Source organism: Monodelphis domestica, chromosome 1, assembly GCF_027887165.1.
Source record: "Monodelphis domestica isolate mMonDom1 chromosome 1, mMonDom1.pri, whole genome shotgun sequence".
NCBI classification, from domain to species: domain Eukaryota; kingdom Metazoa; phylum Chordata; class Mammalia; order Didelphimorphia; family Didelphidae; genus Monodelphis; species Monodelphis domestica.
The window spans coordinates 214336906-214364302 of record NC_077227.1 but is presented as its reverse complement, the minus strand read 5'-3'; the positions used below and the strand labels follow the sequence as shown (position 1 = coordinate 214364302).

The 27397-nt window shown below is 34.2% G+C and overlaps 1 protein-coding gene across 4 annotated transcripts in view; it reads left to right on the top strand.

Annotated features, from left to right (window-relative positions):
• SCFD1 (sec1 family domain containing 1) overlaps nt 1-27397 on the top strand; it is a 178648-nt gene that overhangs the window by 102169 nt on the left and 49082 nt on the right. For all 4 annotated transcript variants that reach the window (XM_056810436.1, XM_056810435.1, XM_056810439.1 and 1 more), the window contains exons 12-15: nt 2703-2793; nt 3722-3795; nt 8194-8275; nt 19568-19664. In XM_056810436.1, the coding sequence (XP_056666414.1) occupies nt 2703-2793; nt 3722-3795; nt 8194-8275; nt 19568-19664 (344 nt within the window). The remainder of the gene's footprint in view (nt 1-2702; nt 2794-3721; nt 3796-8193; nt 8276-19567; nt 19665-27397) is intronic.

Below are 27397 nucleotides of genomic sequence, written 5' to 3'. Positions count from 1 at the left end.
AGCCTAGCTAGACCTGGAGAGGCTGGCAGTGGGCAGAGAGAGACACAGTGAATAACTGGACTGATTTAAAGCTGAAAGAGATTTAAGGAGACAGGAAAGTTATTTATATAACTGAGAGGATTAGTGATTAACATAGCTTATTTAATATAGACCCAGGGTTTTTAGTGATAGTTTTAAGGAAGCTCTATTAACTTGATCAAGAAGCACCTCGTGCAAACTAGAAGGGAGTGGATAAAAATCTTAGACCCCTTTAAGACTAGGGAATCAATCGTAATCCTCAACCTTTGTTACCTTTCCTCAAATCTTTTCCAATATTTATTAAATTTACAGATTTTTTTTTTACATCTGTCTCCAGTAGTTACCCTTTGCAAAGGCTCAAACAGTTATACACGGAGCTTCAATAGCCACAAGCTATTAGGCACCTGCCAGATCTATTACAAGCAGTAAAAGATACTGTACCTAGTTTCTTCCCCATAACATTCCTATATTAACATTCCTGGCTGTTCCTAGTCGCAACATTCTTATTTGCAACATTCTTGGTGGTTGATTATATTAACATGGAAAGACTCTTGAGTTGATGCAATCCTGGGTTTGGCAGTTGGAAAAAGATGACTATTCTAAGTAGTTGAAGAAAAAATCCTGCTCAGACTAGTTATATAAAACCCTATTATAACTTTTAAATGGTAGGAAAGGGGAAGGAATACGAAAAACAGGAAGATAATTATAGGAAAACATTCCCTAACACTAATAAAATCTAATCTATATTTCCCCCAAAATCTGCCTCATGAAAGGCTGCTTCTTGATTACCAAAGGTAATCCTCCTTAATATATAACAACCAAATAATTTCCCCAGTTATCTGTCTTTCTTTTTATAAAGAAAGATTAGACTTTAGTACTGATATTAACTGTCCTACAATCAGCCAGTTCTAATTTTTAGAAAGCTCTTATCTTTGTTGAAATTTCATGCTTCTTTTTAAGCAGAATTTAAGTCAATATAATGCCTTATTTTCTTATTGTCTCACTTTCATTTCTCTACCTTATTTTTCTTCTGGTGCTTTTATTTGATTTTTGACGTCCTTTTTGAGCACTGCTAGTGCCTGAGGCCAGTTCCCATTTTTCTTTGAAATTTTGTGTGTAACTGCTTTAATCTCACTGGTCCCTTCTGAGTCTGTTCCTTGCTCATCTTTTTCTCTATAACCATTAAATATGGTTAGGTGTTTGTTTTTTGTTTGTTTGTTTGTTTTTCTCATTTTTCCTATCCTTTTTCTTAGCTTTTATTTTTATCTTAAAGGTAGGCTTTGTTCTCAGGGTCGAGAGGGCACTCTCTTAAACTTCAGTATCTTGTTGCTGCTACCTTCAGCCCTATTTCTGGGTTTCTGCAAGTTTCAATTCTTCTAAGGTAGTATGATGGCCTGTGGACTGGGAGTTCTAGAAGACTCTTGACCACTCCATAGTTGGTCTCCTCCAGGGACTGCTGATGGCTTGCAGGGCTCAAAGCACTGTGAGTGCCAGGGCTGAGGGTCTCAGCTCAGACTTGGGCAGGGGTCCTGAGTCTCACTTGGGACCTACAACAGTCAGGTACACCAAGGACTGCCTTGATCTGGGGCTTGCAGTCTCACTGTAGGCTTGTGCTGGGGCTTGAAATTTCAAGGAATGGTCTTGGGATGCTCTGCTATTGACTTAGACAGAATCTCAAGGTCGTAAACTTGGCTTGGGCCCAGGTTCAGAACTTGGAGCAGAAAAAATGTCATGGAGGGGCCTATTGTTTGTTGGTACTCCTTAATGTGGCCTGCTCTTCTTTTTTCGCCACAGTGAAATAAACATTCTCTGCCTACTTCCCAGGTTGTTTTCTGCAGAAAATTTGCTTCACTTTATTTCCTTATTGTTTTTGCCACTCCATTATTAGTTTTGAAGTATTATTTAAAGGTTTTTTGGAGTGAATTCTCAAAGGGATTAGAACTTTCTGTGCCTCTACCCCACCATTTTTGTTCTACCTCATGTACCCCTAGATTTTCTTAAGAATGGAATTCTCTCATACTAACCATACCAGAAAAACTCATTCAGTGATATACTATACTTTTCAATTATAGCTACTTATGTAGAGTAAGGTAACAGGTTGTGGCCAAATCTTAAAAGTAGAAAAAATTGAATGCATTTCAGTAACATCTAGAGCTATTAAGAATGTACAGTTGAAAAAGGCATTTTTTTCTAAATAATTATAACATCAGTTTTACACCCATAATTTATTTGCCTGAAACTTTTGGCACTGTTTATTATTGTGGCGAGAATTTCAGGTGTATAGTTAACAAGTTAATATAATTTTATTTGTGCTCCTAATGTAGTTCTTTTATAGATGTACCTGCCTCATCATCTACTATGTTTCTCTCACTTTGTTTTTTTAATTTCCCACTTGTTTATGGAATTAAACCAAAGAAAATTGAATGATTAAAAAGTAATAAAAACATAGACTGGAATTGTATATTATTATCTTGACAAAGTCTTAAAATTTTGTATATGTATGCAAATAGCCTCTTGCATTTCATAAAGTTATATATTTAAATAATGTGCATTATATACAAATAAATTTGAAAAAATTAATGATTCAAAAATAGTATTAGTTTTTCTTCTTACTAACTTAAATATGTATACAGACATTTGTAATATTTTATGTCATTAGTTCATCATGTGTAATATTGTTTTAGTCCTTTCCCAGAAGTTGCAGAATCTGTTCAACAAGAATTAGAATCCTACAGAGCCCAGGAAGATGAAGTCAAACGACTTAAAAGCATTATGGTGAGATTGCATTTGTTACATGAGAATACTTAGAATAAAGACTTCTAGGAGAAACATTTTTGTGTATTTATGCTTTTCCAGTGTGGCCACAGTAAATGTGCCAGCTTCTAAGACTTTATTTCGGCAATTTAATTCCTTGGCCTCACTTTTATCTTCAGTAAAAAAGGAGCTAATAATTCTAATACTACTTACCTCACACTATAATTATAGGTAAGAAAACACACTGCAAACTTTTAAAAAGTATATACAAAGGTGGTCTTTCATTATTATGTGTCTATTTGGTTAACTATTTACCATTTTATTTCACAACAGTAGAACTGATATATATCTTCCTTACCCTTTAGTATTATGCTAAATTGGTTTGGTTAGTCAAGTTCTTCCTAGTACAAGATATCAGACTGTTTGATTGAAACAAAATCTTGCTTTCATTTGGGCAATAACTTGTAATTGTAATTAATATAAATTGTTACATGTATTTTTTACTGTTGGGGAAAACATTTGACAACAGCCATTAAAATTAATAACAATAATAATAATAGCAGTAAGGCTAGGTATAGTGATATAGTGTTTTAAGGTTTGCAAAATACTTTATACAAATATCTCATTTAATCCTCACAGCAACCCTAAGAGGTAGGTGCTATTATTATCATCATTTTACAGATGAGGAAACTGAGACAGACATTGGTTAAGTGACTTGTCCAGGGTCACACAGCTAATAAGTGTCTGAGGCTGGATTTGAACTCAGGTCTTCCTGATTCCAGGTAGAGCACTCTATCCACTACATGACTTAGCATTTATTGGAGGGTGGGGGAATTGGGGCCAAAATAATATTTTGAGGGATCTGTTAAATAAGCTATCTTAGAAATGTGAGTATGTAGGTGTTGAGATTTTTTTTTTGTTTACCATGTGGTTTTGTATTCTTTCATAGGGATTAGAAGGAGAAGATGAAGGAGCTATAAGTATGCTTTCAGACAATACAGCCAAGTTAACTTCAGCTGTTAGGTAAGTGGGTGACAAAAATCTATATTCATTTGGTTCAATTTGACAAAAATCTATGTTCATTTGGTTCAATTTGAACAAAATTACAATAATGGATAGTACTTCAAATAATAAATCTTTGATGATAAAAAACATACTGCATCTAACTTACAAAGGCCTATTTTTTAATACATTTTCCATTTGAATTTGTTTCCCTTGTTAATTGTCTCACAGTGTTCTTTTGAAGATTGTGATATAATTTATATAAAGCAGTTTATAAACCTTAAAGATTATTATATAAAATTCCACTTCTTTTTATGTTATTATGTATGAGAACTATGATTTTGTCTGAGTCTACTCTTCACCACTATAGTCTTCTTCCCTTCTGCATCTTAGTTTGTGATCACAAAGTGTTACAATGGCCCAAAAGATTCATTATCTGGCTGCTTAGTCTGGTAATAGGCTTCTAAGAACTTAGACGGCCTGGAGCTTCAAAACATACAATTTCATACATCGAATATCAACTGAGAACAGCACCTAGTTTAAAAAAATATTAACCTCAGAGGGCAGCTGGGTAGCTCAGTGGATTGAGAGCCAGGTCTAGAGATGGGAGGTCCTAGGTTCAAATCTGGCCTCAGACACTTCCCAGCTGTGTAACCCTGAGCAAGTCACTTGACCCCCATTGCCTAGCCCTTACCACTCTTCTGCCTTGGAGCCAATACATAGTATTGACTCCAAGACGGAAGGTAAGAGTTTAAAAAAAAATATTAACCTCACTATTATTTTTTATATTTAACTATTTCCATTTATATAAACCGAACATAAAAACACATTAAAAAATACAAATAAATTAAAAAAAAAAAACCTTACTACTAGTATAGTTATCTCTTCCATGTCACTGAGGTCAAGGGGACATGGCCCTCCCATGTTTGAAAAATCCATGTAAAATTTTTTGGCCCTCCCTCCATATCAGAAAAGAAGTCTGGATTTTCTCTCTCTTTTTTCTTTTTTTAAATGGTGTGTTTACAGTACCTTTTGGATTAAGTATGCATTTCTACATTTTTCCTATGTCATCTGCTATCATGCAGCTTCTGCAAAACTTCCCCCAAATTCTCATTTAATTTCTTTTGCTGATTGGGCATATATTGAGACCACAATGGGGAAAGTTGAGATGTGAATGGGGAAAGTCATGATGTGGAAGAGATATCTGTACTTTTTAATCCTCTGGCATCACAGTCAAGAAATCATAATCACTGCTGTGCTACAATGAAGTATCCAAATTGGGACATTTTCTCATAGTTGAATGAATCTAAGCTTTTTCTATATTCTAAGTAATTAGAAAATCATTAAAGATGCTTTCCAAAAATACACTTTTGGAAATAAAGATAAAACTATGGCTTAAACTTTGAGAGAGCAAGGTTATCTGGTATTCTTCAGGCCCATGGTCACTTAAGGTCATGCAACCTAGAAAGGAAAAAGGGGTATAGGGAAACAAATACCAAACCAAACCCAGTTTAAAATTTTACTTATAGCATCCTCTAACTTTGTTATTTTTTTTATTGCTCACATTATCATGCTGCAGAATAACCTTGGGGGGATTAAAGGGGAACTAATATACCTTGTAAGGTAAATAATTTAACATGAGTAAAATATGTGGCATAAAAATGGGGAGAAAGGCTATTTCAGAAACATATTGATGGCTAAAATATATATTTCCTGTTAAACTAAAAGTTAAAAGCACATGAATAAAATTTGGGGAAAGTTAGATCTTGTTAAAAAGGGAATGTATAAGTTTTCAGCTTTTGATGATGTCATTAATGCCAATAAATTTTTAAAAATTAATATCATGCAGAAAAATGTTTATGTCAAGTATTCTTTACTGACCACAATACAGTAAAAATTATGATCCTTAATAAAGGGCATTTCAAAAAGGCATTCAGACTCAATAATCAAATCCTAAGGAAAATTTGGGTCAAAGAACAAATTATAAACCCTATAATTTCCTCAAAGAAGATGATTGTAAAGCAACATACCAAAACTTGTGGGATGCAGCAAATGCATTAAAGGAAAATTTATATCTCTAAATATTTTCTTTCACCAAAGTGAATTATCAGATCACTCAAGTTGGTCACATAGCTAAAAGAACTGGAGAAGGAACTTTTTAAAAAAATAGGTCATTCATATATTATATAACACATTTCCATGTTTGTCATTCTGTGAAACAAGAAACATTGAAAAGCAACATTTGAATAAATTAAACCTACTAAATGCAGAATAAAATTAGTAAAAAAATCAAGGAAAAGATAATCAGAATTGAAAATTTAAAAAGTTTTAATTTGAGAAACATTACAAGGAACTTTTAAAAAACAATAAGAGAAATATCATTAGCTACTTTGATAGAAATAAAGGAGGAAAACCAAGTAGCTATACTTAAGAAGAAAATAGGAGAAATTGAAACAGAAGAGTAAATTATTAAAAACCTTCACCCAATAATGTTTTAGCAAGACTAATGGAATAAAGTAGGTGAATACTTGTAAAAATGTACTTTGATTAATAGAATAAGAAATAGAGAATTAAAAAATCCCAATCTCCAAAAAAGAAATAGAATAACCTAAAAAAGGAAAATGAAAGAAAAAGTCCCTAGCACTAGTCAGATTTCTGAGTTAATTCTATCAAACATCTGAAGAGTCCTTAAACTATGGTATTTCATATTGACAAAAATAGGCAAATTAAATGTCCTGCTAAAACTTCTCCTTTGATACAAATACAGTCATTTTAAAGAGAATGCTAAGAAAAAGGGAAAATCATAGGCTCATATCTCTAATAAAACTGATGCAAAAAAAATTGAGTAAGACATTAGCAAAAGAGACCATAACTGCATATAAAAATTATTCACTACCATCAAGTTGTATTCAAGCTAGCAATGCAAAATTGGTTCAAATGTATGAAAACTATAAATATAATAGACCATATTATAACAAAATAAAATATCATGATTTGTTTTTAAAAAATTAGAATAAAAGAATAAATGAACCTTTTCTTAATTTGTAAATGATGTCTTTTTAATATTAAAACCTAAGATAGATTTCCATTGTCACCATTATCATTTGATAAAGATCTAAAATGCTAAGTATTACAATAAGACAAGATAAAATGAGGTTAAAAAGCATAGATGAGGAAGAAACATTTTGTTTTTTGTAGATTGTTGAGAGTTAAACTAAATCAAAACAATTTAAGCAGCTTAGCAAATTATAAATCAAACCCACAAAAATCATTGATTTCATATAGCCCAAAAAAACCTGGTTGGAATAGACCAAAAAAAAATGCTATGCCATTCAAAATGATTGCTAACTATATTAAAAACTACAAAGCACTCTTTACATATATAATAAAAGATATAAGTGATTAGAAAAAATGAATTGGTCCTGCTTGGGTTATGCTATTATAATAAAATATTAATAGTATCTAAAGTAATTTACAGCTTTAATGCCATGGTGATTAATTTAGTGGAGGATTGCTTTGTAGAACTGTAAAAAAGAAAGAACATAATCATTTAGTAAACACATAAAAGAATAACAAGATATGTCTAGATGAATATAAGATGAAGCATCTCAAGGGAAATAATGAAAAAAAAAGGAAGAAGAAAATAGGCCTGCCAATACCAGTTTGTGTTACAGTGTTATTATCATTAAAACTGTTTGGTACTGTTTAAAATGTAGAAGAGTTGATTACTGGGGCAGATTATGCAGATAGGATCCAAAAGTAAAGATTATGTACTCATATATTTTTTGATAAACATAAGGACACTAACTACTGTGGTAAGAATTCAGCTTTCAACAAAAACTGTTAGGAAAATTCTTGGCAGAAATTGAGTTCAGATAATATCTTGCCATGTACTACAAGAAGCCCCACTTGGAGATAGGATTAGGTATTTGATTAAAATTTTTTTTTCCATTTTATTCTTTGTCCTTAGCAATAGAAATATTTTATTTTTAAATGTTTCCTTGTAATTTGATCAATTGTAGCCAAGGTTTGAATTTAAGGACTTTAGGCAAGGATATTATTTTTAAAAGTATTTTCCAAGGAGATGTGCTTTCATATACACACATGCATATAATTACCCCAATAAATAAATTCCAAAAGATATAAACAGGCAATTAAAAAAATATGGTGACCATAATGCAAAAGGAAAAGAAAAAGTGTCTATGAAATTTTTACAAAATACATAGAAAGCAAAAACAAGTGTAGAAGAGGACATCAACAATTAAGGTTCAATTCTCTTAGGAAAACAAACTGCTGTTTTGTGCTATTTTACTGTTCTGAATTCTATTGGAAGAAAAGCCCAAGTGTAATGTTTAAAATATAATACATTATTTTATTGGAAACATGAGGAATAATTTTCATGTTCCTCTATTCTTCTAGTTCTCTCCCAGAACTTCTTGAAAAGAAGAGGCTCATTGATCTTCATACTAATGTTGCCACTGCTGTTTTAGAACATATAAAGGTATAATTCAGTAAACCATTCTTGTTTTAAATGCCTTCATTGTGTCCATCCACATTTTTCCAGTGATGATAAACTGAAGAACGTTTAACTACCAGCCCTGTAATTATAAAGCCCCCTTTCCTAAAGCAGAATCTAAGATACTCATTTCATAACATACATTATGTTCTATATTGTTTTTTGACCTTGAGTTCTTCAGTTGCAAAAGAATTACTTAACTTCATATTTTTCTGTTGACCATATATAAAATGTGATGTTTGTTTCTGTTGCATTTGTTGCTTAGATTGTATCTTTAGTTAGTAAATTCATATAATAATTTTTCCCTTTATGGTCCATGGTTACCACCTTTCAGTTTCTCATATATCAGATCTTCAGTAACTCACTTCATTATTTTTTGGACATGAAGCTTGATTTCAGAGAGACTTATTTCGTCATTGGCATAGTTGTATATTTCTAGCTTTTTGGTTTTCTAAGGGTTTTTTTGTTTGTTTGTTTTTAGATTTTTTTGATCCCAGCTTACTATAATAATATTAAATGTGATTCCAGGGGAATGCTTAAGTAACTGCTTAACAAGGTCAATGTACTGCTTCCTAGAATTTGAAAAAATATTTTAATTCCTGAACAAAACCCATAAATATTTATTATGTTTAGAAGATCAAAGAGATCTAGAAATTTACAAACTAAATATATGTTACTAACATGTGACACACAACATTTTTATCTAAATTATTTTCTAATAAGCCAATAGCATAATTCTTTTTGTTGTTGTTGTTCTTCCCATTGAGTTCTTTATAGTGACTTTTCTTGAAGTGTGTATTTTTTCCTTTTCTATCACCATAGAATGTAGAAGAATCATTCAGAAAGATTTGGGTTCAGTATGTGTTATGGGAATGGTGTAGTTAATAGGATGGAATAAAATCATTCAGAGAATTGAAAGAACTGTTCAATGACAGAAATTATCATCACAGATCCAAAACATGGGGCAAAGATATTTACATCCTTTTGAAGATACAAGTTGTTTACATTCTTTAATAAAGATTATTTTATTTTGCTAATTATATGTAATAACATATTTCCACATAAGTTTACAAAGTTATGTGATCCAAATTGTCTTCCTTCTTTCCTGCCATCCTCCCAGTGTTCATTTTTATGAGAAAAATCATATAAAGCCAAAACCCCAAATAAATTAAGTGAAAATTCCTATGCTTTGAATCTGTATTCTGACTCCCAACAGTTCTTAGTCTGGATATGGGTAGTATTCTTTGTAGAAGACATGATTTTATATTCCAAAATAGCTGAGGTATAGATCTTGGTTTTGTCTTCAAAGATGTTGTTATTCAATTGTAATGATTTATTAAAATGACCCAATTCTGTAAGTCAAATATTTTTCAGTTTATCTGCTGGAATATTTTAATTATTTCAGTTAAGTTTTTTGCTGTACTTTTTTGCTTTCTGTTCATGGAACACACAGCTTAATGATCAATAAGATAGTTGGTATAACCAAACCAGACTATATCATAAAGTATGACTGAGTTGTCCAGAAGCGCCAACTTTTGTGTTCAAGGAAAAGATGTTTTCTCATTCTGCCAATGTAAATTCAGGTATAAAAATTTTACAAGTGAGTATTGATTCATTCTTGATAATATAGGTTAAAGAACTGAGCTTTAACACATGTACTAAAGAACAAAGGGGGCATATTACTTGTGAAAATCATTATAGTTTATGCTTTTTATCAGTTTGTATTAACATCATTTCATAAATTTTTAAGATTATTTAGACTCAGGCAAATTGGACTTCTTTTTCAGCCAGTCATTTATCTCAGAGTTTTAAGAACTCTGTTTTTAGTTTTTCCTGAAGTAATCAGGACATAGCAGAAGAACTCAATGTTAAACAAACTGGCAGGAATCTAATTTACAAAACTGAGTATCTCCTTAATAATTTTTAAAGAATTTAAGGAGATCAAATATATTTTACATTAAGAGATCATCCTGTTTGGAAAACTGTTTGCTTAATCTACCCAAATTACCTATCCCTTTTTAAGAAGAAAACCAAACAATATAGGGCTAGGTTTACCCAGTGAACATGAAATATACTTTCAAAGAAGGATTACATCCTGATTATGTTTTCATTAATTTATGAACCCATAAAATGATAACCATAGAATTAGAAAATAGTTTTAATTAGACCAAGTTCAACAAAAACATTTGAAAACATTTCACTTGCATTACTGAAAATTTTTGTAACCCATCCCACCTAAGCAGTTATATATTTAACTATTCTTTGATGGATCTTCATTGTCATGGGGATTGTTTTAATGTTATAATTTTCATACCATTCATACCTTCTAATTCTGTTAGACTCTTGTCCTTATCTTCTCATAATACCTCCATCGCTCAACTTGCAAGGGCCTTCCTTATGTGGATAACAATAGAATATACTTTTTATTAGTTATACTTAGCAACTAGCCCACCTATTTTCTGGACACTGATGAGAATTTTTATGCTTCATCTCTTTTGCAAAGCTTAGTTGGTAAGATGTTGCTACCTACTCAGAGTCAGTATCTAGGACTCTATTGACCTTTCAGTGATACTTAGCTTAGTTTTATCACAAACTAGTTTTAGAGCCATTTATTATAACTGGAAATAAAGTAAACAAGTAGTTATTAAGCCCCTGTTATTTGCTAGACATTGCTCCAAATGCTGGAAAAATACCAGATGAATATGTGTTTTTAAATGGAGGGGGGAGGCAAATTACCCTCCAAAAAGCAGTGATACAGCACCCAAAAAATAATTGTGTAACAGCAACAAAAAGATACGGTGAAGTAATTTTTCAGCCTAAAATAACTTAGAAGGCTGACTTACTAAAATAACTTAAAAGGGTTCTGACTGGGATGGAAGTGGAACACAGAGCAGCAGATCTGGCCCCACCAAAGCAGTCTTTGCAACTGAAGCAGCAGCCTCACTTCTGGAACTCTTAGCCACTTCTGGGAGATGAGGTCTGACAACTGCTCAGAAGGAGTTTACAGGGAACACTTTTGCTGCCTCTGGGTCAATGCAAGACTCATCACATTTCCCATACACAGATCCAAGGTGTAGACTTTGTGTGCAGTTGCAAGATGAGAAGAAGCACCAGCAGACACCAACACTTGTAGCCAAAGTGGAGCAGGGGATCCTGGTCACAGAACCAAGGTGGAAAATAGTGCTTCTGGTTACTCACAGACCAGAGCACTGGCCTGGAGAGTATTAAAAACACCTCTCCTTACATCATACTGCCTTAGAATAACTGAAAGCAGATATATCCCCAATGCCAACTCTGAAGGCAGCTGCACAAAGAACCTGATGCTTGGAATAGTATTCTCTTCACCACAGGTATAGAGCCCAACTTTAACAATTTTTCAAATTAAAAGAAAAGAAAAAGTTAGGAAAATGAGCAAACAACAACAAAAGAAGCTCAACATAGAAAGTTATTTTGATGACAAGATATACTCAAACTCAGAAGATGACAACAAAGTCAATCCTGCTGCATCAAAGCCTCCAAGAAAAATATGAATTGTTCTCAAGCCCAAAAATAATTAATGGAGAAGCTCAAAAAGGATTTTAGAAATCAAATGAAAGGGGTTCAAGAAAAATTGGTAAAAAGAAATGAGTGTGAGACAGGAAAATCTGAAAAAAGTCAACTGCTTGCTAAAGAAGGCACCAAAAAAAACTGAATAAATTAATATTTTTAAAAAATAGAATAAGCCAATTGGTAAGAGACACAAAAATATGAAGTGGAGAAGAATTCTTTTAAAAACAAAATTAGTCAAATGGAAAAAGACATGTAAAAATGTACTGAAGAGAGAAACTTCATGAAGGATAGAATTAGCTCTATGGAAAAAGATTACAGACATTCATGGAGGAAAAGAACTCAGAAAGTAGAATTGACCAAATGGAAAAGGAGGTAAAAAAGCTCATTCAAGAAAATCATACCTTTAAAATAAGAATTGAGTGAGTGGAATCTAATGACTATGAGATATCAAGAAATAATCAAAGTCAAAAGAATGAAAAAAATAGAAGAAAATGTGAATTATCTCATGAGGAAAAACAACTGACCATGAAGTTAAATAAACCCATGAGAGATAATTTAAGAATTATTGAACTACCTGAAAAACCTTATAAAAAAAAAAGTTTAAATGTTATCTTTCAAGAAAAACTGCCTAGGTATTCTAGAAACAGAAGAAAAAATAAAAATGAAAAGAATCCACTGATCACTTCCTGGAAGAAATCCCAAAAGATAAGGCAAATTCTAAAACTCAGATCAAAGTGAAAATATTGCATACAGCCAAAAAGAAACAATTCACATCATGGAGCCACAGTCAGGATAACACAAGACTAAACAGCTTCTACATTACAGGATTGGAGGGCCTAGAACAGGGGTCTCCAAACTATGGCCCACGAGCCACATGTGGCCCCCTGAGGCCATTTATCTGGCCCCCACCGCACTTCCAGAAGGGGGACCTCTTTCATTGGTGGTCAGTAAGAGTACTAGAGTACTGTATGTGGTGGCATCACTCACATACAGTACTACTTCCGGTGACATAATCCTTTGCATAGTGCCTTGTTCTGAGAGTAACTGAACGTGAATGAGGTGCCGTGTAAAGGATTATGTGGCTACATAATGGAAGACATCAGCATGGTAAGTGGTGATCTGGGGAATGGGATTCCTTACTGTGTATACTGCTGCCTAGTATAGTGGTGACAGTAATGGGCCAATGCAAAGTGTGACAGGCCCATCACAGCCAGCACTGCAGCCTTCGCTTTCCCAGACAGAGGTATACAGTGTCACAAGCCCAGCACCACCTCCAGTTCTGTATACAGGCATCGGATAGCAATGATCTGGCTTGTGACATCAGCGATGGGCCTCTACTGAGAGAAGCCCACCACTGCCACTGGGTGTTTTATAAGACACCTCCTGGGTTTTTTGTTTTTTTGGGGGGTCAAATTAATATAAGACAATGTCTTATTTTCAGGGAAACACGGTAGTACAATGGCCCTCATACTCCCCTAGATGTACAACATAATGGCCCCTATCATAGGGGCCATTATGTTGTTATGTTGTAAGTTTCTTGATTTAAATTTACTTGTTCTTTATTTTAAATATTGTATTTGTTCCCATTTTGTTTTTTTACTTTAAAATAAGATATGTGCAGTGTACATAGGAATTTGTTCATAGTGTTTTTTATAGTCTGGCCCTCTAGTGGTCTCAGGGACAGTGAACTGGCCCCCTGTGTAAATGGTTTTGGGACCCCTGGCCTAAAATATGACATTCTGGAAGGGCAAAGGAGCTAGGACTTCAACCAATAATTACTTACCCAGCAAAACTGAGCATAGTCCTTTAGAGAAAGAAATTGGTATTCAATGAATTAGTGAACTTTCAAACTTTCCTGATGAAAAGGCCAGAGCTAAATGGAAAATCTGAATCTTGGATACAAGGCTCAAAAGAAGCATAAAAAAGTAAACAGGGAAGAGAAATCAAAAGACATTCAATAAAGTTAAACTGTGTACGTCCCTACATGGGGAAATGATTCTTATAGTACCGAAGAACTTTGTTATTTTGGGATAGTTAGAAGGAGTATACATAGACAGAAGGTGAGAGTGAGAATTGAATATGATATGAGAATATGAAAGTTAAAGTAAAATTATGGCATGGAAAAGAGAAATGCATTGGGAGGAGGAAAGACAAAATAGAATCGGGTAAATTATTGCACATAAAAGAGGCATGAAAGAACATTAACAATGGAGGGGAAGATGGGGAAGAGCATGTGAGTCTTATTCTCAGAATTAACTACAGGAAAATAGGAAGGGAAGGTGATAAGATAGAAAAGAGGGCAAATTGGGGGAGGGGGAGGTCAGAAACTAAACCAATAAGTAGAATGGGAAGTATACACAATACATAATTATGCAAAAATTTTTATATCTCTAATAAATGCTTTCTTTCTCAAATAATACATAGGGAAATGAGTTGAATATATAAGAATACAAGTCATTCCTTAATTGATAAATGGTTAAAGTATGTGAACAGGCATTTTTCAGAGACAGAAATTAAAAATCCCTAGTCATGCAAAAAAAAAATACTCTAAATCACTTTTAGAGAAATGCAAGTTAAAAACTCTAAGGTATCATCCCACACCTATCAGGTTTACTATTATGGCAGAAAAGGAAAATGATAAAATTTGTAGGGGATATGGGAAAGCTGGGACATGAATGCATTGTTGGGGGAATTGTGAACTCATTCGGTCATTCAGGAGAGCATATAACAGTACAGCAGTACCATTACTAGGTTTATATACTAAAGAGATTAAGGTGGGGTGAGGGGAGAAGAGGACCTATTATATTTATATATATATATATATATATATATATATATGTATATGTATATACATATATATTTTTTAAAACAATTCTTTTTACAGAGGCAAAGATTTGGAAAATGAGGGAATACTCATCAATTGGGGAATGACTGAGTAAGTTGTAGTGTATTATTATGATGAAATACTATTATGCTATAAGAAATGACAAGCAGGAAAAGCCCAGAAAAACCCAGAGAGACTTATAGGAACTGAAGCACAGTGAAATAGGCTGAACTAGGAGAACATTGTACAGTAACAGGAATTCTTTTCAGTGAACAACTTAATAGCTATTCTCTGCAATACAATGATCCAAAACTGTCACAACAGACTCATGATAAAAAATGCTATTTACTTCCAAAGAAAAAGAACTGAGTCAGTATTCAAACTAAAGCTAACTTTTTTCACTTTCTTATTTTTTTTTCTTAACTTCATCCCACAAAAAGATTTATTTGGAAAAATATTTTACATGATTACACATATAAAGTCTATATAAGATTGCTTACCATCTCAAGGCAGATAGAGAATTGTGGGGGAAAGGGGGCTGAGAATTCAAGACTAGGTATTCTTTGAAAAATGTTGGAAACTTTTTATATGTAATGGGGGGTATAAATAAGTAGAAAAAATGCAACATTTTTCAGAGAAAAGGTTGGGGTCATTTAAAGTTGCTACATAATTTTTTTTCATGTTTTCTGGTCCCACCTCATTGTTTGCTTAAGTCAGTTGCCAAACACTTGTTTTCATTGTGGATGATTACTCTTTCAAGTAAGGGATCATAACTCTACTTTGGGAAATTTTTTATTTTTCTGGAATTTGATAGACTCAATGTAGTGTCATCCACAAACAATACCCAGAGAAGCTCACTATAAGGGAGCCCCTTCCATTTGGATTTAGCACTGGTCATTCTCCAGTAAGATAACAAGTACCTTTGGGAAACATATCTATGTATTTTATGCTTCATTTTGTATTAATAATCAGAAGGTTGTCCCAATAAAGTTACCTCAATTGATAATAAAAGGATAAAAAAACATGTTATATAGTTATGGCTGAGGGAGCAATATAGCCTGGAGAAGAGACTTAGAGATATCAAGATAATAGTCTTCAAATATTAAAAAGTTCTTATGTAGAAGACTTTAAATTTGTTCTGCTCTTCCCCAGATGTGCGAATTAGGACTGGTGTATGTAAGTAAAAGATAAATTTAGGTCCAGTAGAAGGGAAAACATCCTATTAGAATTGCTCAAAGGTAGAATGGACTGCTTTAAGATACAATGAGTTTTCCATCACTGAATATATTCAGACAAACTTCTTTTATAAGATATTGTAAAACAGATTCCTCTTTAGTTAATTTGACTAGGTATGAGTTCCATCAGAACTAGCCACATGAAATAACAGTTGAAGTATTTTCAAGAACACTATACAGCTGATTTGCTGAGAAGAAAAAAAAAACAATAATTTTTGAGTTCAGAGTCCTGAGATCAAGATCGGAGGTAAAAGAAAGAAAAAAAAGATTTCAAAACCTGTGATTGAGTGGAAATTCCTTTGGCAGGATCAAAGAAAGCCAGAACTAAATCTCTAGTTAGCACCACAGAATCACCAAACAACAGAAGCCTGAACATGGTAACAAAGCCAGGAACCAGTTAGGTCAGGGAAAATCTAACTATCAATCTTCCAGGGAAGTAATTCATACAGGTAAGATGTGACTGAGAGAAGTAGAAAGTTCAAACAAGGTCCAGGAGCCAGAATAAGTATCCAAACCTGAACTGGGTTAGAATATGGTAGAGCTCTATCTAAATGGTGGTGGAACAGCTGTGAACTATATTAGATATATAGGCCTTCAGCATAAGGGAAGTCTATCAGAGAGTATGAAAAGATGGGATTTGTAGTCTGGAATGAAGCCACCACACTGAACTTGATTTGAGAAGACAAAGTAAGTTACTTCTCCCTCTCTAGGTCTTAATTTCCTCATATATGAAATGAGTGATTTAAACTAAATTTAGTTCGAAATTCTATTTCTACTCTAAAGATTATGCCACTGGACTGACTACCTCAGTAAAATGTAAGCTTTTCAAGGGCAGAAGGACTGTTGCATTTTTCTTTTCATGTCCTTTGTCCCTAGCACAATGTTTGGCACAGAGTCAACAATAAATGGTTTGTTGAAGTGAATTTAATTGTGTCCCCCCCCCCCCCCCCATGGAGTCATGTGATTTTGACATTTACATGAGAGATATCATGCTGGAAGAAAACTTTTAAAACAATATCTCTACAAATAAAAAAAAATTTTAATATATATATATATAGTCAACAAACAAAAAAATACAATAGGATCTTTTTATGCCTTTCAATCGGTTCTGGGACCCTGAAATACTGCAGCAGTGTATGAATTGTAATGAACTCACAGGTCGAATTTATTCCTGAATAAAAAAAAATCCATTCTATAATACTCTTGATGTGGTTACTCAGGCTTCATTTAAAGGTCACCAGTGAAGGAGGTTCCCTGGATTATAAGGCAGTCCATTTTACAGCTCTGATACTTAGAAAGTATTTGTCATATCAAGATCAAATTTGCTTCTTTGCAACTTATGCCTATTGTTCTATACTGTGGTGTCAGGTCATATATTTTTTCCCAAGCCCCTCAAATACCTTAAGACAGCTATCATATACTCCATCTAAGACCATTGTCTCTTAGCTAATAATCCCAGTTCTTTAACCTAATCTTCATATTATCTGAATTCAAAAACAATCAACAAACAGCATTTCACTGTACAAGAAAAAATAATAGTTTAAAACACTGGTGATGAAATGTGTCTTCCATCTTTTGACAGAAAAATTGATATACTAGACATATAAGATGAGATTCATTCTCAGATATGGCCAGTCTGTTCATTTGGTTTGCCTATTCTCTTTTCTTGGTCTTTATGTAAAACATTGTAACTTCCTTTGTCCTTACCAGGGTACTCTCAATTACTCTTAAGTTCCTCAAGCTTAAAAAACATTTTCCTTTTTTTTCCCCTGTTCTCAGTACATTCTGAACCTCCACAACACTAGACAATGAAATATTTATTGTTACATGTATGTGTATATGTACATATATACGTATAAACTTCCATGTGTGTGTGAGTCACTCTGCTAAGTGCTGAAGAAGATGTAGTCCTTGCCTTCAGAGAGCCAACAGTTTAGTAGAAAACGCAAGGATATGTATACCAAATAGAAATTGAGTACTTAAAATAGTTGTTTGCAATGGAAGGAAATTAGGTAAGGCTTCACAGATTAGGTAGGACATGAACCCAACCTTGGAAGACAGGAAATATTTGAACAGAGGAGAGTAGATTGGATATTCCTTAAGTAATGGTATGAGTGTAATGGATAAATTTATGGTTGAGACTGAATATAAATATTATTGGTCGCCAAGGATTTAATTTCTCAAATTCTAAATGAAACACTCAAGTCAGAATGGAGTTTTATGGTGATTTAATTACAACAGGAGGAAGAAATTGAGAAAGAGTTAACTCAAACTGCTCCAGTTCAGACTGAGCCAGGCAGGAGTTCAAGGCTTTGGCCAAGGGTTGCCTTCCCCTGAGAGCCAAGGGAAAGGGGAGTCAGTCCTTTTCACTCATGTGACCGATTGAAGGAAAACTGTCTGCGGGAGCTCCTCCAAGCTTGAGTTCCAGGATTGAACTGGCGCCTAGCCCTCTCCACAGGAAGTGACGAGAACTCCAAAGGCAGCTCTTTACCTCAGTTCCTCTGTCTCATATGTGCCAATGGTGGTTCAAGCTTGGCTTAGGACAGCCCAGGGGACAGTCAATTGTTTCTGACTTGTCATACATGCCCGTGTAGTGTGGGTGTGCACATTCCTGGGTGCTAGACCAAGCAAGATGGAAAAAATCTAAAAATCACAATGAGTAAGAGTATGGAAGTGGAAAAACAAACTGTTCAGGAGTACAAGAAGTCCAGGCTTGCTCAGTTGCAAGAATATATAAAGAATAATATTGTTAAATAAGGCTACAAAGATAGTTTGAAATCCAGTCATTGAGAGTCTTTAGTGGCAGAATACCAGAAGCCTTACTAAAAACAATGAATGAGGGCTTCATTGTCCAAAATAAATTTGAATAGTAGGTAGTCAGTATAGATTTGGAGCAACAGCGAGTTGAATCCCTGCTCCATGTTAAGATTATTCTGCCAACAGTATACAGAGAATGACTGGGAAAGAAATTACAAAAGGCATCTATTATGGTAATCCAAATAATATATAATGAGAACCTGGACTAGTATAGTGACAGTGGGGGTTAAAAGGAGTGAAAAAAAGTATAGATTCTACAATACTACTCAGGAGAAGCTTGGTGATGATTTTTAGTTATTGTCTAGTTTCCTTTTCTGTGGTTGTTTCTATTTAGAATCATAAGTTAAAATACTAAAAATGTGGCATGACAAAAATGATAGATGTATCCACTCTTATTATCAAGGAGTTAAAAGTTTTTAAGTATGAAAATTAGTGGGAAACAGATTTTTGTAGATTCCTTTGATGTTAATTGAATTTTTAGAACTTTTCTGTTGATAAGAAAGTTTCTGCATAATTTAATTATGCCATAAAAAAAAGAAAATATGTCTACCAGGTAGATAACATGGCTATGACACAATAGTACTTATTCTTATATGCTAATAATTAAAAATAAACCCCCACTTAATTGCAGCCAATTCTTCTATTAATGCTTTGTATATCTTAAAATCTCTCAGAATAAAATCATTCAGTCAGGAATGCTATCTCATCAGCTGTATTAATTGAGGGACAAAACTGTCAATGAAGAAATGAGTCATTTTAAAAGTGATCACAGAATTTTAAGTGCTTTGTAAATGAAGCGAACCTAGTGAACTTTTCTAATATAAATTGCTTTTTCATCTTACTTTGGATCAGACTCGAAAACTAGATGTATATTTTGAATATGAAGAAAAAATAATGAGCAAGACCACTCTGGACAAATCTCTTCTGGACATGATTTCTGACCCTGATGGTAAGTACAACAAACCTGAGGCTAATATTAGCTCAAAATAGATGAGCCCACCGTTTAATTTAGCCTATTCCCACCCCAAAAAAATGTACTGTTTCTTCAGGGTCAGATCATATTGTTAAGTTGATTAGATTAGACATTTGCTGTTATTAACTACTGGTGGTGCTGGTATAAAATACCGGTGTTATTTTGGGAGCTTTGGACACAAAAATGAAATCTGTTTTTGTAGTACTTGAACATAGTGTACCAGATTCAAGGGGGAAAACAATTCTCATATGTGGGATTCTAGCTCTTCAATTAATTTCAGGAAAATAAATGAGTAGACTGTGAAGAAGTAAAATGCCTTTGTGAATTTGGAGTGTGAAATCATTTGATTAGATTTTTCTCTTTAGTATTATATTGTCATACTGTGACACAGAAGAGTGGTAAGGTGCAATTATCATTCCTGATTGCCTTGAGTATTTTTTAAAGACAATCCATAAGCCAAACCCATGGTTACCAGATCTTGGGTGAAGCTGAGATAACCTGTATCATTCCGGACATATGAGATGCTATATTTAGGGAGTAGAACCACCCTAAGGAGAGAGAAAATTATCCTGCTTTTCATTAGCTTTGCTAAGACCTTCAATTATCAAACTGAGCCACATAAATAAATACATCCCCAAGAACTAGTAAATAAACGAAATACAATTATATACTATTTTGTGAGTTTGAGTAATATATTTGTCCCTCATTATATCTGTTGTATTTGCCTTATTACTTTATTACTGCCCAATTTCACAGTGCCTTGATAGCAAGCAAGAGTAAGTGAGGAGTTGAAGATAATTTGCTTTTGGGTGTGTAAAAGCCTATAATAGCACTTCCTAGCAATGTGACCCTGGGCAAGTCACTTGATACCAATTACTTGGCCTAACCATGCTGATCTTCTATCTTAGAATTGATACTAAGATAAAAGGTAAGAGTTTCTTTTTTTTTTAAAGCCTTTAGTACCAAGATAACATTAAGGTGTGACTAATTTAGGTAATTACATCTGTATGTAAAAGGCCTTGGACTTAATACTCTGAGGATATTTAAGTCAGTTAAGGTTGTTCAATTGTTTCTGACTATTCATGACTGCATTTGGGGTTTTCTAGTCAAAAAAATACTGGAGCAGTTTGCCATTTCCTTCTCCAGTCCATTTTTCTGATGAAGAAACTGAGGCAAACAGGGTTAGGTGACTTGTCCAAGATCACACACTACATGTCTGAGGACAGGTTTGAAACTCAAACTTAGCTGACTTAGCTTGTGGGTGATTGTCAGACATGAATGATTTTTTTCACTTTGGTATCCTTAGCACTAGCACAAGCTCTTCCCAGAATAATGCTTAAAAAGTCATAGACACACAGCCTTGGACTTGAGTACAAGTGGCTTGGGTTCAGATTTTGACTCTGAGATTTTTAATTGTTTGAACACTTCATCATACTGAGCTTTAGTTTCTGCATCTCCAAAATTGGAGTGTGTTGTGAATAATTTACTTTGTAAAGAAAGCCCTATGTAAATGTAAATTATAATTATTGAATAGTTGGTTTTAATAGTCAACAGTTGGACATGCTGAAGCATATACCCAAGTTCATACATACACAGATGGATATATATGCTTTGTCCATAATAGGCGTATATGTCCTTGTGCTTAGTAGTTTCTCAAATGTTTAAGTATTTGCTGAGGAAAGATTTTTTTTAAGTTTTGGCAAAAGCTTCATACTTAATGTTAGCATTTAATATGAAAGGCCCTCTTAATCACATCATCAGTACTTTTTGAAGAGAGCATTTGTTTTCTCCATAAATAATAAATATGTCTTCAAAGAAAAGAGTACACAGGACTAAAAGTTAAGTGCCCTGGCATGTTTTCTTCCATTGACCTTCTCTATCAGAAGTGTAGACAAATCAACTTGTTAATTTTTGTTTGTTTAAAATGACAATTTAAAATAAAATTCTATTTCTCAAACACAACACTCCATCTCTTGACTTTGAGCATTTTCAGTTGTCCTGTATGCCCAGAACTCTCCTTCCTTTTCTTCATTCTCCTGACTTCCGACTTTCTAAAGTCTCAACTAAATCCTTTCTCAGTCTTCATTAATCATTAATAATAAAATGTAGTAATATTTCATTTACCCATTTGCAGCCAAGACTACAAGAAGTTGCTATACTATGAGAGAGAAAAAAGGACTGATAGGGAAGTGTCATTCCCTGGTCTGATTTTACCTTCATTCTCATATGTCAAGCATAGCAACCTGGAGTCTCACACTAAGTTCAAGTCCTTTTGTATTGTCTTAGAAGATCATCAATCCCACATGGATTGGTTCCTTTTTTGACTTGTGTGCTCTTTTTGGTACTATTCAGGTTAAATTCTGTGCTTCTATGGCACTGTATAGATGAATTCTAGGCTCCTTTTTTGATCCCATTTCTTAGAATCAGACACAAACATTAATCACAGTCCCATAACATTTATCAATAAATGGCAGGTTTCCACATTCTAAAGCTTTTGGGTATGCATTAATATTATAGCAAACATATTTTAAACTTATATTACTGAAAATTCAAAAAAAGTTAAAGAAAATCTTCTCAATACTGGTGACATGCTTCAAATACTAAAGGAGAGAAATTTTGCACATGCAAGAAAAAATAATAATAAAAGTTTTAAAAATCAAATATATGTATACATATTTATAGCTTATAATCACACTAGCAGCCATGTGCAAAATGATTTTCAGAATAAAACAGTGTAATAAATGGATAATCTATGTGAAACTATTACTGGTTTTGGTAACCGGATACTCTGGCTTATGACTAGAGAGCTGCTAAGGAGAACCTTCAGGATGCCTATTTGTTGTGGAGATAGATGAAAGATAGATTCTGCTACAGGGATGCTCTGGGCTTGTCTAAAGTTCACTAATGGCCAATAAGTCAAGATATTTCCTACCCTTCACCTCCCTGTCTTCACCCTCACCTCCCTTCCCCTCCCCCGATCTTAGTCAGCCAACTTCTAAGTAACTCAGGGGAACTATGAGATTTCAGAGAAATATTCTTCACTCTTCCTTTCTCAAGTAAAGGGGTTTATTGGGAACAACCAGTTGGAGAACTGAGGTAAGAGAGATGAGGGTGTCCCTAATCTACAAGGTGAATTAAAAGGGTGTGGCACAGAGACAAGCCAAAGAGGTGGAGGACAAGTATTTTTCTTCCTTTCTTTCTTTAGTCAGATAATCTCTGCTTGAGTGATTCAAGTCCAGACTCTATCAAAAAGCCAATCTCTTTTTAGTCAGGAACCCAGAGAAGAGATTTCTCTCTTGGTCAATAACCCTCAGAGAGGGAGTCAAAGTCCCAGTTTCTCTCCCTGGCCAGCTTCAACTGCCTCCTCCTGGGAACATTCTGTTTGGAATCTTCACCTTTATTTTGCAGATCAGGTCCCCAGCTTTGTTTCTTGCATGCTTGGCTTCTCCTGCAAAACTTCTCTTCCTTCATGCCTCTTCCACAATCCCCCCTTTTATTCTCAAAAAAATGCAACTTGCATTTTTCAATGATACTTATCTTTATTATAATTCTATCTATTCTTCACCCTGTGCTATCCTAAATATTCTTACCCCCAAAAATAACAAAATCCTAAACTAATCTTAGCTATTCTGACTACCTAGTGCTAAGCTAAGAGTGGGATAGGAAAATGGTTTAGGTAAGGGATTTACATGAACATAGTTTCACATAACAACAAATCAAGTAACAATTTTCAAATCATTTCAACAATTTCACTAACATATTGACTGTCTTATCTTCTAATGTCTATAAACTCAACCAAAAATATTCCTACCACTAACAAATGCTAACAGTAACACAGTAGATAATGCACATTCAAAGAAGTACCAAATTTCACAATAGTCCAGTTAATTACAATAGCAAACAGACCCACTATCATATTTTAGATGAGTCTGCTGTATGACATTTAAAGAAAATGGATACTTGTCACAAGTTTTTCAGGTGTTCCAATGTTTCAACCTTGGCTGAGATTTTTTTTTTAATTCTATTACTGCCATCATTATAAAATGTGGCAGGAGTCTAGAAAAAAACCCAAACCTCTGTACTGCTGATGTTGGGTCTAAAAATATCACCAAGAATCTAGATCATTCTGGTGAAAGGATAAAGTGAGCTGAGGAGTTACAAATGAAAGATGCCCCTCTTTTGGGAGTCATCCCATGCCCTGGGATCAACTTACCAGCTCCTTTGGTAGGAGACTGTAATGTCCCATTGGGAGGTGGGGATTATAATTGTACTTCACTTCAGCTACTAAATTGGACTTTACCTCTTGTTACAAATAACTCACAAGTGTAACATTTAAATTAGTTTCTCTACTAAAAGTATTATATTTTTAGAGGTTTATTAAAGATTATTAGAAATCAAGGATAAAGAAATACAAAATAAGAAGGCACATGCCTAGAGCACTAACCTGTTCACAATTCACTTACTACATCTTGAGAGCTGCGTGTGCTTAGAAGTGGAAGCAGAGAGAGCCCAAGTCGGCGGTACAGTCAGTTTAAATACAAATTTTATTCTTGGCCCAGGTAAGGATTCAGGTGAGATTATAGGGAACTCTGGGAACTGCCAAGGACTTCTGAGGATTGAAGTCTGAGATTCAAATCTCCATTTTTACACAAGGGAATCAAAATGATCAGTCAGAGTTTTTTAAAAAATTAAAATTCATGTTTGAAGACCCCTAAAAATCAATTTGAGATATATATAGCTCATTAAACTTACCAAAGGTTGTTATATAATTGTAACCATTTTTTTGATGAAGTCCATCCATCCTTCATATGACAATTTACAAAGCCAAAATAGGAAGAAAAAAAAACTTTTATATGGGCTTATTCAATAATATTTGTTCAGTATAGTTATTGGGGAAAAGCAACAGAATATAACAGTAGTTAAAACACAGTACATTAGGGGGCAGCTGGGTAGCTCAGTGGATTGAGAGCCAGGCCTAGAGACAGGAGGTCCTGGGTTCAAATCTGGCCTCAGACACTTCCCAGCTGTGTGACCCTGGGCAAGTCACTTGACCCCCATTGCCTAGCCCTTACCACTCTTCTGCCTTGGAGCCAATGCACAGTATTGACTCCAAGAGGGAAGGTAAGGGTTTAAAAAAAAAAAGTACATTAAAATGATTCAGTGTAACAGAATAGTATTGAATACATTAATATATGAACTTAACACCACAAATTAAATCTTAAAACAATCAGCAAAATGCAATAAAATACAGAGACTTTTATAAAACAATGGAGTCTGAAAAGGCTTAAAACCTCCAGTCTCTTTAAAGTTCCTTTCTCTATCCTTTCAGATTCCTTTTGTCAGTACTGTGGGATCTCCCATAGCAAGGGAAAACATGGGTTTTAGGAACCTCAAACTGGGTAGGTCCAAATGGCAAAGAGTTGCAGGGAGACGAATTTCTCTCCTGAATATCAGTTAAGATAAGAAAAAGGATCAGTGCACTCATGAAAAAAACATCCTAAAGCTGGAAGCTATTTGAAATAAGTAATGCACTGCTCTTTTCATAGAATACAACATGCTTGTAATCAACTTCCTATTTGGAAGAGTCTCTTCCTTTTTCTCATCCCCTGCCACATGGAGGCTAATTGTTGACTAAGGAAAGAACACCCCAGTTTTTTACCATCTGCCCTCATTCCTAGCAGCAATCAGCAACGGCGGCAGAGGTCAGGCCCAGTCAGAGGCCAGTTTAGGAGCAGAGTTAGAGATCAGTAGGAGGATTGCTAGAGTTGGGGCTGGGGCTGGGTGAGTGATCTGGGTCGAGAAGGTCAGGAGTGGATGACTGGAACAACCTAGGAGGCAAGAGCAAGAGTAGAAGCAAGCCACTGGGATTTAGCAGCAGAAGTAAGCCGCTGGGATTTACCAGCAGGAACAAGTGGAATCAGGAGAAGCAGCTTTGTGAGGGTGGGTGTGGTGGACAAAAAGCCTTAGCAGGAGAAATGTGGCTTTAAAAAAAAAATTATCTAGGCTATCTTAAAAAAAAAATTAGAGTAATTCTCATCCCTTCTGGTTGCCAACTGTAAAAATTATAATTATATCTCAAATAATAAAAATATTATAGTTTATGAGGTTTATTAAATGATCATTAGAAATCAGGGAATAAAGAGGATACAAAATAAAAACCTCGTGCCCATGGCTGGTTAGCTAATTTTAGCCATTCCCACTCACCACCATCACTGCTGATTGCTGTATCATGCCAAAAAGAGTGGGAGGAGTTACCCCTAGTTAAATACCAATAATGTGATCCCACCAACATGAAGACACAGAGAGATTATAGAGAATTTTGGGAAATACTAAGAACTTCTGGGGAATGAAGTCAAAGGTTCAAAATCTCCATTTATACAACTGAGCCACTCAGCTGCCCCCTGATTGACTTATTTCTTGATACTTAACTAAAGTGACTTTCAAATTCATCTGTCAACCAGCAATTGGTAGAAATACATCTAAGTTGTAAGTATTTGCCATTAACTTTTACATTCTTTTTTCTTTATTTTTTAAAAATATGTTTTAAGGGGGCAGCTGGGTAGCTCAGTGGATTGAGAACCAGGCCTAGAGACGGGAGGTCCTAGGTTCAAATCTGGCCTCAGCCACTTCCTAGCTGTGTGACCCTGGGCAAGTCACTTGACCCCCATTGCCTAGCCCTTACCACTCTTCTGCCTTGGAGCCAATACACAGTATTGACTCCAAGACGGAAGGTAAGGGTTTAAATTAAAAAAAAAAAAAAAAAATATATATATATATATATATATATATATATATATATGTTTTAAAATTTATATCCACCACTATATTTTCTCCCAGTGCTTCCTCTCCTAGAGAGCCATCCTATATAACAAATAGTATTTTTTTAAAAATAAAATAAAAGGTAGAGAACTCTGAATTTTTTCTGACAATTTATTTATTTATTTGTTTGTTTGTTTGTTTATTTGCGTATTTATTTATTTTGGGTTTACTTCAATTTGGGGGGAAAGGAAGAATTTTAGTCTAAGACAAAGACTGGGATTTTGAGGGAATTGTATATAATTTTAGTAGCCAAAATAATAGTATAACTAAATAGTAACAATACTCAGTTCCTTTTTGTTTTAAATTTTTTTTGAGGAAAAGCAGTTTTTAGAGTTAGTAAATGTAAAGTTTTAAAAAACCTCATAGGAAACAGTATTAACTGTAGTGTTTTCTTCTAACTCATTTCCTTCTCCAAATTCTGCCAAAAATGTTCTTTTTCAAAGGTTAACAGTAACCTCTTTGTTTCCAAATCAGAAAGGCCTGTCTCAATCCTTATTCTCTTGATCTTTTATCAGATCTTAAGTATTGACTGTAGTAAGATATCTGGTAATTAGGAATTAAGTAAGAATTCATTAGGACATAGAGATAAATAACATAAGAGTTTTGTAAATGTATAAATAGAGGTAAGTTAGGTTTGTTTAAATGGAATTTTGGAGAGGAATTGTGGGTGAGAGAATTTTTCCAGAGTGCCTTAGGAGACAGTTAGTTCCCCAACTGTCTTAGTATTGTGGGACTTATCCTGTGGTGAAAAGGAGGTCCCAAAGGTGGCTTGACAAAACCTGGGAAATTCTGTTACTTTACTACAACAAAATTCATCTATCAGACCATAATGTGGGAGGAGATTGCTAGTAGAAAAGTCATTGCCAGCCCGTCTGGTTTGCTGTGAGTTT